Source organism: Medicago truncatula, chromosome 4 (genome assembly GCF_003473485.1).
Source record: "Medicago truncatula cultivar Jemalong A17 chromosome 4, MtrunA17r5.0-ANR, whole genome shotgun sequence".
Classification (NCBI taxonomy): Eukaryota; Viridiplantae; Streptophyta; class Magnoliopsida; order Fabales; family Fabaceae; genus Medicago; species Medicago truncatula.
The window spans coordinates 47,635,748-47,650,280 of NC_053045.1; the positions used below are offsets into that span (position 1 = coordinate 47,635,748).

Sequence of the window (14,533 nt, forward strand, 5' to 3'; positions counted from 1 at the left end):
TATATATATGTTACATTTTCAGTTTCTATTTGGTACTGCTGGTTGAGTTCTATTTGGGCTGATGGACATTTTTTACATCATGGTCTGAACTCTGAACCACTGCTTTTTTTGCACCCTGACTTCTTATCCAAAATTATGCTTGTTTATTTTATTCCTTGCAGCGAAAATGGCGAGCAATGCCGATGACAATCTAACGACATGGATATTCAGATAAGTTGAAAACTTGTCTACTTGCAAACCGTCAGAAGAAGAAAGATTGAAAGATCAAAGAGAAAATGAGGAATTAGTTGAGCATGAGAGAAAGAGACGCTTCAGCAACACGGAAGGCTTTTCTTTTATGAATCTGTTTTTTTTTGGTTGATACCATTATGATCAAGTTGTTGTCTTAGTAGTATCTACATTAATGCTTCCTTGTGGATAAAAGAAGAAAATAAAAGATGAAAATTGTTTGAAAGAATGGGTAAAAATGTGTGGAAGATGGGTAGTAATTGTAACGCTCTCTTTGAATTATTTAATTATTTAAATGAGTCTAGAATTTATTAAGATGAGTTTATATTATATTTATATGATATGTGTGATTTAAGATGATTTTATGTGATTTTATGAGGAGTTGTGACTTATTTTATTGTTTAATAAAATAAGATTTGAAAATAAAATAAATATTGAGTTGAGGGGTTATTTTGAGATTTTAGAGAGTTTTGGGGGAGAAAGAGGAATAAGATAAAGTAGATAGAGGAGATATAAATAGGAAAGATCTAGTTTAGAAAAACAATACGTACGATCAATTTTTGGAGAAAATGGAGAAAAAACCAAGAGAAGAGAAAAAGTCCTAGAAGAGCTGCGATTTTGATTATTAAGGTAAGGGTGAGACTAGCATTCATTTCTATTAACATATACGATTCATATGATTGTATTTAGCAAGTGTAGGATTGAATTAGAGAAGTTGGAAAATTAGGGTTAATGAGAGAAATTGAGAATTAATGGATGAAAAATTGTTAGATTGATGTAGAATTTGATATTCACAGACCTTAGATAAGTCATAAGATGATTACAGAAATCAATGTTAGGCTTAAAACCATGAGAAATAGTGAATTTTCGTGAAAACTGCACTTCTGCCCGAGCCAACATTCATCGCTCGCCTCCCGAGCTATGATCCTCGCCATAGCGAGTGATGAACTTCATCGCTCGCCTCGCGAGCAACTTTTACCCGCCTCGCGAGTTGCACCTTGCAGCTCGCCATAGCGAGCAGATTCACTCGCCTAGCGAGTGTGACCAGAGAGGCATCATGATTTCGTAATTTTGACCTTTAAGTTGAACCTTAGATGTTTTTGAGTGCCTGAACATGTCTAATAATGATTAGGAAAGATTGAAGATTAAGATTGAACCTGGAATAGTTTAAGAACGAATTTTGAGAGTTACACCTGAACTCGCCATGGCGAGTAGAGGCCCTCGCCTCGCGAACTGCCCAGTTACAGAATGCTTTGTTTAGGTTAAATGCGATCTTTGTCGCACGAGTTGATGTGAGTTGATCTTGGAGATTAGGAATTAAGTTGTTTATCTTGCTGTTGTTGTTTTAGTAAGCCTGAATTATATGATCTAATGTTGTTGCTAATGTTATATAATTGTATATACATTACATGAATTATGTTGATGTTTATGATGTTCATGACTTGCATTCGATATTGTTATATCATGATGATTTGCATACTGCCTATGTTGTTGTTTGTTATTTAACTAAGCTGCATGAGTCGGTCTAAGTTGATTAAGATGATGATGTTCCAAATTATTGGATATATATTAAGAGGTTGTTGTTTATAAGAAGTTAAGTTGTTGTGTCCATGCATTAGCATTCATTGTTGGGGGCTTGATGCCCTGGAGCCTTTGCTCACCACGTTGGGGGCTTGATGCCCTGGAGCTTTAGCTCAATTACGTTGGGGGCTTGATGCCCTGGAAGTATATTAATACTTATTACGTTGAGGGCTTGATGCCCTGGATTGGTACCACATGCATATAAGAGGTCTAAGTTGCATAGTCGAGTTAGGGTCGCATTTGTCGAGTCAAAGATGTTAAGTTGCCAAGTTGTTGAAGTTGTGATTCTTTATATGAACTATTAATGAAGTGATAAATGATATATTAGTATCTATGATGAATATTATCATGTTTTCATGTTGTTAAATATAATTGCTGAATTATATGTTTAATATTAGTGTTTTGTGAAATCTCACCTCTTCTGCTTGGAAATGTTGCTCTTCGTATGAGTAACTTGCAGGTGATCGAGAGTAGTTGCAGTTGATTTACTGTCGTAAGTGGTTATCCCTCGCTGAGTCCTTAGGTTGCTCTGATACAGTGGCTATTTTCTATTCCTTTACGTATTTGATTATGATTTTATGATTATGTTGTTTAACTGAAATTATGAGATGTTTTGATGAGGCCTGCGTGCCAAGACTTATTTTTGATGATGAACTTAATCTGCTGCAATGTTTTGGAATTGATTTATGTTGAAGGATAATTAGTTAATTATCCCATTTATGATTTTTAGAAGTGTAGCATTCTGTTTATGTGTTGATTACTCTAATAAATGTTTTGAAATTTTTATGTTGGAAAAACGGGGTGTTGCAGTAATGTCTGTGGGCATTACTCTGAATAGGTTTCCATTATCAGAGTAATAGGATGACTAATCTTTATTTCATCAAACATGTCTGGCTATATAACTCTAATGGATGTTATTTAACTTTTGCCTCTCCCCCCATTAAATGTTTCTTCTACAGTTGATATGCAAGTTATTCTGGCTTAAGGTTGACTTAGATATTAGTTTTATCTTAGTGCATGAGCCTTAGAAGCGCCAATTATAGAGGAATTAAACTAATGAGTCATACCATGAAGTTATAGGAAAAAGGTGATTGAACGAAGACTAAGAAAAGAAAGTCGATTTACGAATAACCAATTTTGTTTTATGCCTGGAGATTGACTACGAAAGCGATTTACTTACTTCGACGTGTGATGGAGCGATAACAGACGGATAAAAAAGACTTGCACTTAGTTTTCATTGATTTGGAGAAGACGTATGATAGAGTGCCTAGAGAGGTTTTGTGAAAGTCCTGGAGAAGAAAGGGGTTTGGATTGCCTATATTAGAGCTATCAAGGAAATGTATGAGGGAGTTTTGACTAGCGTGAGGACGCATGATGGGCTACCAAAGATTTTCCCATAACAATAGGATTGCACTAAGGGTTAACCCTAAGTCCTTATCTTTTTACTTTAGTTTTGGATGTACTTACAGAACACATCCAAGAGTTTGCACCGATATGTATGTTTTTTGCAGATGATGTAGTCTTGTTTGGTGAGTCGAGGGAGCAACGGGAGGCTAGAGACATGGTGACAAGCCTTAGAAGCGTATGGTTTCTGCCTGAGTAGAAGCAAGACGGAGTATATGGAATATAACTTCAGCAAAAGGAGAATTAGGTCTATCTTGGAGGTGAAATTTGGAGATCATATTATACCTCAAGTTATGCGGTTTAAATATCTTGGGTCGATAGTACAAAATGACGGAGAAATAGAAGCAGGTGTAAATCCTCGTATTCAAGCTGGATGGTTGAAATGGATAAGAGCCTTAGGTGGTTTTTTGTGATAAGAAAGTACCACTTAAGTTGAAAGGAAAGTTCTATCGGGCAACAGTCCGATCGACAATGTTGTATGGTACGGAGTGTTGGGCGGTTAAGAGGCAACACGAGAATCAAGTAAGTGTAGTGCAGATGAGGATGTTGCGTTGGATGAGCAGTAAGACACCATTAGGGAGAGAGTGAGGGTAGCTCCTGTAGTATAAAAGTTGGTAGAAAATAGGCTTAGATGGTTTGAGCATGTATAGAGAAGACACATAGATGCCGTCGTAAGAAGAGTAGATCAGATGGAGGAGAGTCAGGTCAAAAGAGGTAGAGGAAGACCTAGGAAAACTATAAGAGAAACCATTAGAAAGGATTTAGAGGTCAATGAGTTGGATCCAAATATGGTTTATGATAGAACACTATGTCGTAATTTGATCCATGTAGTCGACCCCACTTAGTGGGATAAGACTTGGTTGCTGGTTTTTGGTTGGTTAGTGCATCAGCCTGAAAATGTATGTTAAAATGTATTAATTTTTGGTCTCCTATCTTTCTCAATGTTGCGATTTTGGCCTTCTATGAAAAAATGACAAATTTAGTCCCCTATGTTTTAGCACATTTGTAATAATAGACATTTTTCCTAATTTGGACTCACTCAACGCCTATGTGACAACTCACTTCACTAAGTGGCATGCCACATGTGTAATTATTGATTAAAAAAATGACATGTGTATTGATGAATTTTAAAAAAATAAAAAATAAAAAATGAAGGAACATGTGACTAACCCCGTTCTTTCTCTCTACCTCAGTGACCACCCCCTTCATCAAACCCAACAACTTCATTGAATCTCCTTCTCCTTCATATTTTTTTTTCTCAAAATTATTTAGTAACCAAAAACAGTAAAAATCCTAATTTGCTCTAACTACAAACAACATCAATCTCATCTAAATTTCAATCCATCAAAATAATATTAACTAACACTAAGCACATATTGACACGTTCATACTCGAAAATCCGATGTTCATACTCCGAAGGATCAATAAAATCACCGCCTTTAAAATAAACCTAAAAAGAAACAAAACTTCATCATGCTTATGCTGAATCGATTTGATGAATCAACCGCGTCCAAGAACTTATTTTAGAACTAGATTGTAGTTGATGGTTACTCATGTAGGTAATGCTCTGATGCTGATATATACTTGCATTGTTCGTTCAATTTTGTTCCATATCGCGATTATGGATCGATTATTTGCAGACTTTTTTTTTTTCTTTTTCTAATGTTGCTTCAAAGCTTTGAACATGTGCATTTGGGAATAAGTTAGAAACATGATTCAGAATTGGGTGGATCCTATTTCCATGTGAAATTGGAAGGGAGAGGTTTGGTGTTTTGTATATTTTGGTGTGAATGAAGAATGTAAACACTGGAGTTGAGAAGAAGAAAAAAAGAGTGATTTGGATTTAAATTTGTGTTTGATAGAAAATTACTCATACTCTTTTGGAGTTTCGTTGGGTTTGAATGAAAACTCATAAATTGTTTTAGGATTGAATTTGGTTTCTAGATTGATTTTAAGTTTTGGTTTGATTTTGTAAACAGAGAAGAAGAGAGGATGATATGATGAAGATTTAAGATTTCGGAAAATTGTTTTTCTTTTGGGTTTGATGAAGTTAGTTGCTAGGTTTGTTAAAGTTGATAGGTTAAGAAGATGAAGGAGATTGATGGATGAAGTTGCTAGGTTTGTCGACTTCACATGCTCCTCTTTTTTTTAATTCACCAGTACACGTGTGGTTTTTTTAAAATCAGTAATTACACACGTGCAGGCGAATTGATTTAATGAGATGCCATGTGATTAAGTAAAAATTGAAAAAAAAATTACTACTATTGCAAAGAGGCTAAAACATAGGAGATTAAATTTGTAATTTTTTGTATAAGAGCCAAAATTGCAACATTGAAAAAGACAGAGAACCAAAAGTACACTTTAACCTATAACATGCCCCTCTTAAAGAAAACCTAGATCATATCCATTGCCCATAATTTTAGGAACTTGTTTTGCTTTTACATCTTGTGAGATTCTTTGTTTGAATTTCTTTCTTAGTTAATCAATTGACTAAACAAAAATTAACGCGAAAGGAGGAAGGTATGCCAGTGGATTGTTGCTTGTTGAGCTTACATAGATGCACACACTGAAGTGCAAATGTACCTTTATATCCAAGTGTTGATTTTAATTTCTTGGTTCAATCTTTCTTCCAACAGAAGAAGCAATTCGAAGATGTAATGCTGCAAAGCAGAATGATATGTGTGGACTTTGGGTAGTAATTAAAATAAGGGTTCAGAAGAAGAACTATGTTTTTGGGTGTTTTTTTTTTTTAGTACAATTAACAAATTTTACGCGTTGATTTAAATGTGATTCCATTTTTTTTATCAAGGAAAGTGATTCTATTTAAGTTGTAGAAGTTAATTTAAGTATTAGAATTTTTATGATGCAGAATTCCATTTAATTATTATTTTTTGCGAATGTCACATAGATCTGACGGTCGACTCAAACCCACTTCTTCATCACTGAGTTGAAGTTATTTTGGATTTGACCAAAACAATATAAATTTTTGTCTTAACTTTTTTTGAAGAAATTTAATTGATGAATAACGAGTTTAACCAAAACCGATTCAATCGACATGTAAACCCCTATTTTTTCCCTAAAAAAACAAAAGTAAGTCCCTATTTCACATGACCAACAAGACAAAAAAAAACTATTTATTTATTATTCACAGCCTCCATCCCCACATTACAAGGATAACAACACCTTTTGTAAAAAAATGGATAACAACACTTGATGCCCATAATTATTGATGGCATCACCACCTACCAAAATTAAAAACACTAGCATACAATTAACAACAATACATAATTGATGGAAACATGTGTTGCCAACCCCATCACCCTTAGTCATCTACGAAACGGACACAAAACTAAAAGCATCCCTCTTTCATGCTCTTTCATTTTCTTATTACTTAAAAAAAACCTAAATAATACAATCATGCACCACACCTACCACACATTAACATCAAGCCGCAATATCATGACGAATGTGTTTGAGTATCACCGGAATAACAACGTCCGGCGAACTTAATTGTGGCAAATGACCCTCTGTCGACATAACCTCCACGATGGACTCGCTACCAACATGTTGGTGGAGATACTCCGCGACCACGACCGGAACTGCTAGATCCTTCATACTTTGTATAATGTGGCATGGGACAGTGACCATGCATAATATTTGTCTCATGTCACTTTTAAAAATTGTTTGTAACACGCTTAGGGCTATGTCTGGTCTCATGTTGAACAATGTTCGGCTGAATTCTTGTACTGCTACTGACTCCATGTCCCCTCCAACTGCCATTGGAGCAAATCCAGAACACCATGATTTGTAATTTGATGCCATAGCATCGAATAATTGATCCAAATCTTCTTGCTCAAATCCTCCAAAGTAGTCCCTGTCGTTCAAATACCTTCCCCACATAATCCCCCCATCATTTACATCATTAATAATTCATTGCTCTTTTCTTAATGTAATTGTATAAATATAAATCATCAAACCAAGTAATAAAAATATCCATACACATACACACACACACTCCATCTGACACACAATAAATATGATATTTGATTATTTCATACAAATTAAGAAAATACCATAGATGAAAGAAAAAAAAAGTGATAATATTACATCCTTATTTTATTTTATTTTTTGAAAGGTGCATTCATATTAACTATTGATATATTTTCATTATCATTAATGCAAAGTAAAGAATAATAATTTTAGAGTGATGCACATAGTATTAATTAGATAGTACAGTTGAAGAAAAAAAAATTACATTGAAAATTAAAAATGACAATCTTTTTTTTAAGTTTTTTTTTCTTCTAAATGTGATATAGAAGAGAAGAATTATCAAAGTTTTTTTCATAATTTTTTTTCTTTATGCTGAAAATATAGGAAATTTTGTTTCTAATCTTCATAAAATTTGTTCTTGTTTCTTAAAGCATAATATTTTTCAACATTAAAAAAACCGATATACCCACATAATATAATGATCAAAATAAAAACTACATAGGATATTGTACCAAAAAAAAAACTACATAGGATGAAATACTGTTTCAGTATGTCCACTCAAAATATAGGATATTTACAAATTTTTAATTCTATTAATTGTTTCACACATTTTTCTTGTAGGTATCATTAAAAATTATTATGACAAGATACACAAACTATCTCTTGAAAGGTAAATTCAATATTTTGAGGAACACGATGCAATATCTATATTAAAAAAAAAAAAAAATTCTATTTCAATGCCTAAAATCAATATTATAATTTTACATTAAAAATTAGTCCAATATTTATGGAGACAAAAAAAACTATGCTTTAAATAAAAAAATTGATTGTGTCTAGAAATAGAGAAGCACTGAATAACAAAAGTCAAACTAACAATTATTGCACAATGATTAATCTCTAACTTGAAATCATCAAAGTTTGTCAACAAAAAAACTTCAAAAAACATCAAAGACAAATTTAATTTGACTATACCTTGGGGAAGCTGATATCAAGATAATTTTGTTGAATAGATCAGGTCGAGAAATTGATGCAACAGTTCCAATCATGGCAGAAACAGAATGACCAACAAAGATACATGAATCAACTCGAAGCTCTTCTAAGATTGCAAGTAAATCATAAGCATAACCTTCTAAGGTTGAATAACGCTCAAAATCAAAATAATCTGGATTAGTTGTACCAGCTCCCATGTTGTCATAAAGTATGACACGAAACTCATCCAAAAGATGAGGTACGAGGTGTTTCCATACAGATTGATCTGTGCCAAACCCATGAGCTAGAACTATGAACCTGAACCCAAAACTTTCACGTTGTGAGCTTCTTCTACTATCCCATTTTTTTTGTGTTGGATTAATCAGTAACTTTAGGTTTTGATTCTAGGTGTGATTCTATTCTATTTTGTTTTGTATTTGTTTTTCTTTGTTTGGTTAAGGGACTTAGAAGGTGTGAATACGTTGTTTGTGATTGTGACTATCAAGCTTCCAAAGTTTTAGACCACGTCGTCATATTTTGGACCTAAGAAACTATGGATGATAGCAACCGGGATAAGCACACAACATGTATGCTTGCTTGGTCTTTTAATATAAGAATCTTCCACAACATACAGTAATTGCAGTAAATTTGTTAAAAAGTTGTATTACTTTTACATACTTACTAGTTACAAACCCGTGCTTCGCACGGGTTGAATAACGTATTTTTTAAAAATTTAATTCCGAAGGAGAAATCTTATAAATTATGGAAAATTGTTGTCTTTTATCAATGTGAAAATCAAAACTGCGTAAACCAAAATTTTACAACACAGAGCCTAAAACACTACATAAAAAATAATATAACAACTATTGTAATCTCTTATTCCTTAAAGTTAACCCGAACGCAAAATTTGGCCCTAGATTTAACCTAACTTCTTTGCTTAATTTTACAGTATTAACCCTATTTAATTTAATCAAAATGTTAACGTTAATTGTTAGGGAAATCAAAATAAACAAATCGCTCCTAATTTATCTCCTTAATTTTACTAAAAAAATTATATTAACCCTAGATTTAATTTATGCAAAATGTTATCTCTTATTTTTAAATGTTAACCCGTGACGCAATATTTAATCCTAGATTTAACCTAATTTTTTCATGTGACTTTACTATATTAACCCTAGATTTAATTTATGCAAAATGTCATCACTTATTTCTAAATGTTAATCCTTGATGCAATATTAACCCTAGATTTAACATATTTTTTTGCGTGACTTTACTATATTAACCCTAGATTTAATTTATGCAAAATGTCATCTCTAATTTTAACCTAATTTTTTCCTCCACACTTTTGCATTTAATGTTTATCTAAAGTAAAATAAAATGATGTTCCCAATTATATGTTGTTTTTTTGGAAAGGAATAACCGTTAACCCGTCTCGCTATACTTAACCTAATCTCTTACTTATAAATGTTAATCCGTCTTGCTATACTTAACCTAATCTCTTACTTATAAATGTTAATCCGTCTTGCTATACTTAACCTATTTTATTTCTTAAAGTTAACCCGAACTCAAAATTTTGTCCTAGATTTAACCTAACTTCTTTGCTTAATTTTACTGTATTAACCCTATTTAATTAATCCTGTTTAATTTAAATAAAATGTTAACGTTAATTGTTAGGGAAATCAAAATAAACAATCGCTCCTAATTTTTCTCTTAAAATTTACTAAACAAATTATATTAACCTTAGATTTAATTTATGCAAAATGACATCTCTTATTTCTAAATGTTAACCAGTGACGCAATATTAACCCTAGATTTAACCTAATTTTTTCGTGTGACTTTACTACATTAACCCTAGATTTAATTTATGCAAAATGTCATCTCTTATTTCTAAATGTTAACCCGTGACGCAATATTAACCCTAGATTTAACGTATTTTTTCGCGTGACTTTACTATATTAACCCTATATTTAATTTATGCAAAATGTCAGCTCTAATTTTAACCTAATTTTTCCCTCCAGACTTTTACATTTAATGTTTATCTAAGGTAAAATAATAACCTTAGATAATCACGGCATAAAAAAAATTCTTCGAAAGAAAAGATGTTAAAACAACGGAACATTGTGATTCATCATAAAATATGTATGAGCTGATTTAGAGATCATATAATCAGTTTATGAGATTAGGAATTGACATAATTTTTAGGATGAAAACAATTGAAACTAATGAGAGTGATTGTTTTGCGCTTTCCTTTTAGAATTGTTCTTGACACCTCGTTTGGGAAATGCTAAACAGGGAAATAACAACAATATTAGTCTAATGCATATTAACATAGATAAGACGTATGCGAATATAGTTACATATAATTTATAAAATAAAGGTAGCATAACTGATTTTAAGCTAAAGAAAATGTATCATGACTTCTAATTTATCTTCCTAAAAAGGCTAGATAAATGCATTCATGTGCATTATATGAACCCCGTTGACCAATTAACATTGTTGAAACAGATGGAAATTAAGCATCGCTCCCGCATGTGCATCTATAGCTAGCACCATTTGACAATGATGTCTTCGAACATTTGGTGAAACTCTCGTAATATTATTCAAATTGGTTAAGATTGAATTTAGTTGCTTTCCAAATGGTGATGCAATATGTATCCTAACACAAATATGCACATGAAATAAAGAATAATGCAATATGTATTTTTAATTTGTGCGTAAAAAATTCAAAGCATGTTTGTACATAAAAAAAGCAGACCTTGACTAAGTTTATAAATTCAACAATTGGCCTAACTTGAGACAGATTGAAAAAATCGTTGTACGAAGTACATTGAGAAGAAGCCGAACTCTGACTTAAGTTCTGACTGATGCTTTGACTCTAAGTTTGAGAAGTGTTAAGGTCACGACAACAATTCAAGAAACATGGTAAAAAAAAAATCAAATTAGATTGTGAAATAATAATTTACTTTAACACTGTATTGTGAAATCATAATGCAAACTTATTAAGTCTTAAACTTCTCAACAATCGGATAATGTAGGTTGATGAGCAGCCTCGAACCTGACCAATTGTTACATATATTTAGGTTGCCATTGACTACAAAATGGAAGCAAAGAACTCGATGTAAATAGATGGTAAATGATAAAGCTACGAAATATTTTTCCCATAGTGTTACATCAACTATATTCTCACTGCATAAGGAAATACATCTTTCAGGTCATTATCAAACTTATACAAAATCATATCATCTTATGCTGACAAATAAGAAAATAATACTTTTTATCTTTCAACACAATATTCGTACACAATTTCTTTCTAGTCCCAATTGGAATTATCTTGACAATCTCATGAAGAAGCCCGATGATTTCTTAAAAAAATTACTATTATAAATGTTGGAATTTATACTATATGATATTATATTTGTTGGTGTCATGGAAACATATATGTTTAGTTTTTTTGAATAAGAAAAAGATATTCAAATATAATATTAAAAAATAAAGAAAAGGTTCCAAGCGTGAGTTGAAAAGAGGTGTTTGTGAAATAAATTGTGGAGAAGTAATTTTTTCAAGTAACATTCAACAACTTCTGGTCAAAGCTCATTCCATTCAATTTTATGCGTTCAAAAAATGTTCTTTTTTTAGTAAGTACTTAATTGATATTGTGTTTGCCCTAACTTCTCCTTAAAAATGTAGAGAAGTTTGAAAAAAGTCGGGTCAAACGATACCTTAATCTCCCACAACGACAATGTAGAAACAACTGAATTTGGGAGAAAAAATTGAAAAATAGTTAAAAATATAAAAATTGGAAAATAATTAAAAGTTATTAAAAATATAAAAATTAGAAAATAATTAAAAAAATTGGTTAGGGGCAAAAATGGAAATTCATAGGCAACCTTCAAAAAAAAAACTCAACCAATAATTAATTTACCAAATTGCCCCTAATAGGGGCAAAATGGTAAATTCAAAGGACATTTCTTTTAATATAAGTATATAGATCCTTACCATCACTGACATAATAAGAGATAAAAATATAACACTCTCTTCGATCTTATTTATAATTGATATTAGGGTCAACAAAAGTTGACGTATTTGGTCCAAACTCTTAACCAAATACAACACTACTTTTACCTCTAAATATAAGATCTCTTGGTCAAACCACAAGTATTAAAAAAATCGGTAGTAATAGTAACATTTTGTGATTTTAGTACAACATTTTTCTTCTCTCTTCTAGAGATATATTAATTATTCAATTAATCTAAAAAGTGAATTTTTTATATAATGAAGATCCGAAGGAGTACATAAAGATTTAGTAATAATCATCTACATTTTAGACAAATTGATTGGTCTGACAACTTTTTTAGTACCTCTAATTTTTGTTAGAGGCTTCTATGATAAGGGATAGAAGAAGACCACATCTTCATTTATTGTTTTTCTTAATTTACGTGAAAAACCTTAACCGACACATTAAAATGAGGTTAGGGATGAAGACTCCACTAAATAAGTTGCAAACTACTCGCTCTGTCTTAATTTATAAGTCGTTTTGAGAATTAAATTTGTACTAAATTATAAATCGTTTTACAATACTAATAAAGTATTTATATTACTTTTTCAATTATACCCTTAACTATTTATTATTCTCTTCTCTTCTTTTGGTTCATTGATTTATCTTTCTCTTACCTTTTATAAAGGACAATTTTTTAAAACAACTCATAATATCACTTTCACATACAAAATTAATTAATTTTTTAATATGTCTGAAATGACTAAACAAATTATAGTTTGGAATGGAGGGTGTCGTTATCACAAAATTTTAAAAACCGGAAAGTATTTGGAGCAAGAATTTATTTCGCAAAACCGACCGATCTAGAAAATGAAGTTCAAATTGATTTTTTTTCTGCTCATTTTCCTTTATAATTTGAATTATGGCTGACTTCATCTAAAACCCATAGAAAAAGAACCATCATATATGGTAAAGAAACATCAAAGGATATGATGAATAGAAATAAACCAATCCTTAGCAAGATAAGTATTTCAAATGAGTTTAAAGAGATTTGCATAATGATGAAATCTCGGTGTGTCCTTCACTACCAACTATACTACATGAAGAGAGTCAGAGAAACATATAAACTTTCTATAACATGCCTACTAACATAACTTTACACGAGTCAACAACACTTGAATCTCAACACGTACAATATTAGAGATCAAACAAACCAAGAAGGAAACTTCCATTGTGCTTACGTATTAATCCACCATAGCCCGTCTTTTCTGGATTGGTCAAAGCATTTCCATCTTGCTTACGTATTCATCCACCATAGCTCGTCTTTTCTGAATTGGTCAAAGCACTTCCATCAACATTTAGAATTATGGTGACCTCATCCCGCTTTTGAGATGATGAATTAATTGTTATATTTTCAAGTGATAAAATGGGCATCAGGTAGTGCAAGAGGATACACTACACGTGGTGATGCTATTTTTGGTACACGAGGTTATGCCGATGGCCTGTGGATTTACTATTTGCATACTCTCTTTGGCCACAATTATAACTAAAATAATCATTTTTTTAAGATTATTGAATAACTTATGTATTCAATCAATAATGTGGGCAAGATTTAACAGACATGCAATAAATCTAAAAAATAATTTTTTGCTTATATTTAATTCGATTGTAATATTAAATTTATTGATGATTCATATTGTTTAAAAGCTTTGTTCTCCATGAAAGAAAATTAGTTAATGTTTTATATAGTATTTATTACAAGTTGCAAACAAAAAGACTTAAATGTCACTTTGATCCCTTAACTTATATTATGGTACTAAATAAACGGTTAATGCAGTTGAAAATTCGAAAAGAATCTTGTAAAAAGAGAGAAGTAAAAACTTAAGAAAGTCTTATATTTAAATACGAAGACTATCATTTCATATTCATTAGTATAGAAGTTTTGCTTATCTATTTTAAGTTATTTATATTTTGTTTATCTATGAGATGGGTACAATCCATCGATACAAAAAGATCCATACAAAGCATCAGTACCCTAACATAAATCACCGATTCAACCTAAGAACATCTCCAATAGAGGGTCCTTACTTAATAAGGACCACTCCCCGTTAAGGACTCTTCATTGCAGGAAGAAAAAATGAGTTTCCGTTAAGGAACGAGCAACTATATAAGGTCTCTCTTCTGGGTAACTAACAGGTCCCACGTTTAAAATGTGTACTACTTGAGTAGTCCCACTTGTAAAAATGAATAATAGATAAATTATTTTTGTTTAATAATGTAAAGATAGTGGGACAGGAATTTTTTTTTTCTGACCCCTTTTGTCCAAAAAAAATACAAGTTTGACCCCTTTGAAAAAAAAATTCCAAA

The 14,533-nt window shown here is 31.7% G+C and overlaps 1 protein-coding gene across 1 annotated transcript; it reads right to left on the minus strand.

Moving 5' to 3' along the window:
- Window positions 1-6,314: 6,314 nt before the first annotated feature.
- LOC11409814 (probable esterase D14L) lies at window positions 6,315-8,750 on the minus strand. Its single transcript, XM_003608409.4, has 2 exons — window positions 8,176-8,750; window positions 6,315-7,102 (listed from the first exon to the last, which is right to left on the minus strand). The coding sequence occupies exons 1-2, from the start codon at window positions 8,388-8,390 to the stop codon at window positions 6,658-6,660; spliced, it is 660 nt and encodes a 219-aa protein (XP_003608457.2). The 5' UTR covers window positions 8,391-8,750; the 3' UTR covers window positions 6,315-6,657.
- Window positions 8,751-14,533: the final 5,783 nt, after the last annotated feature.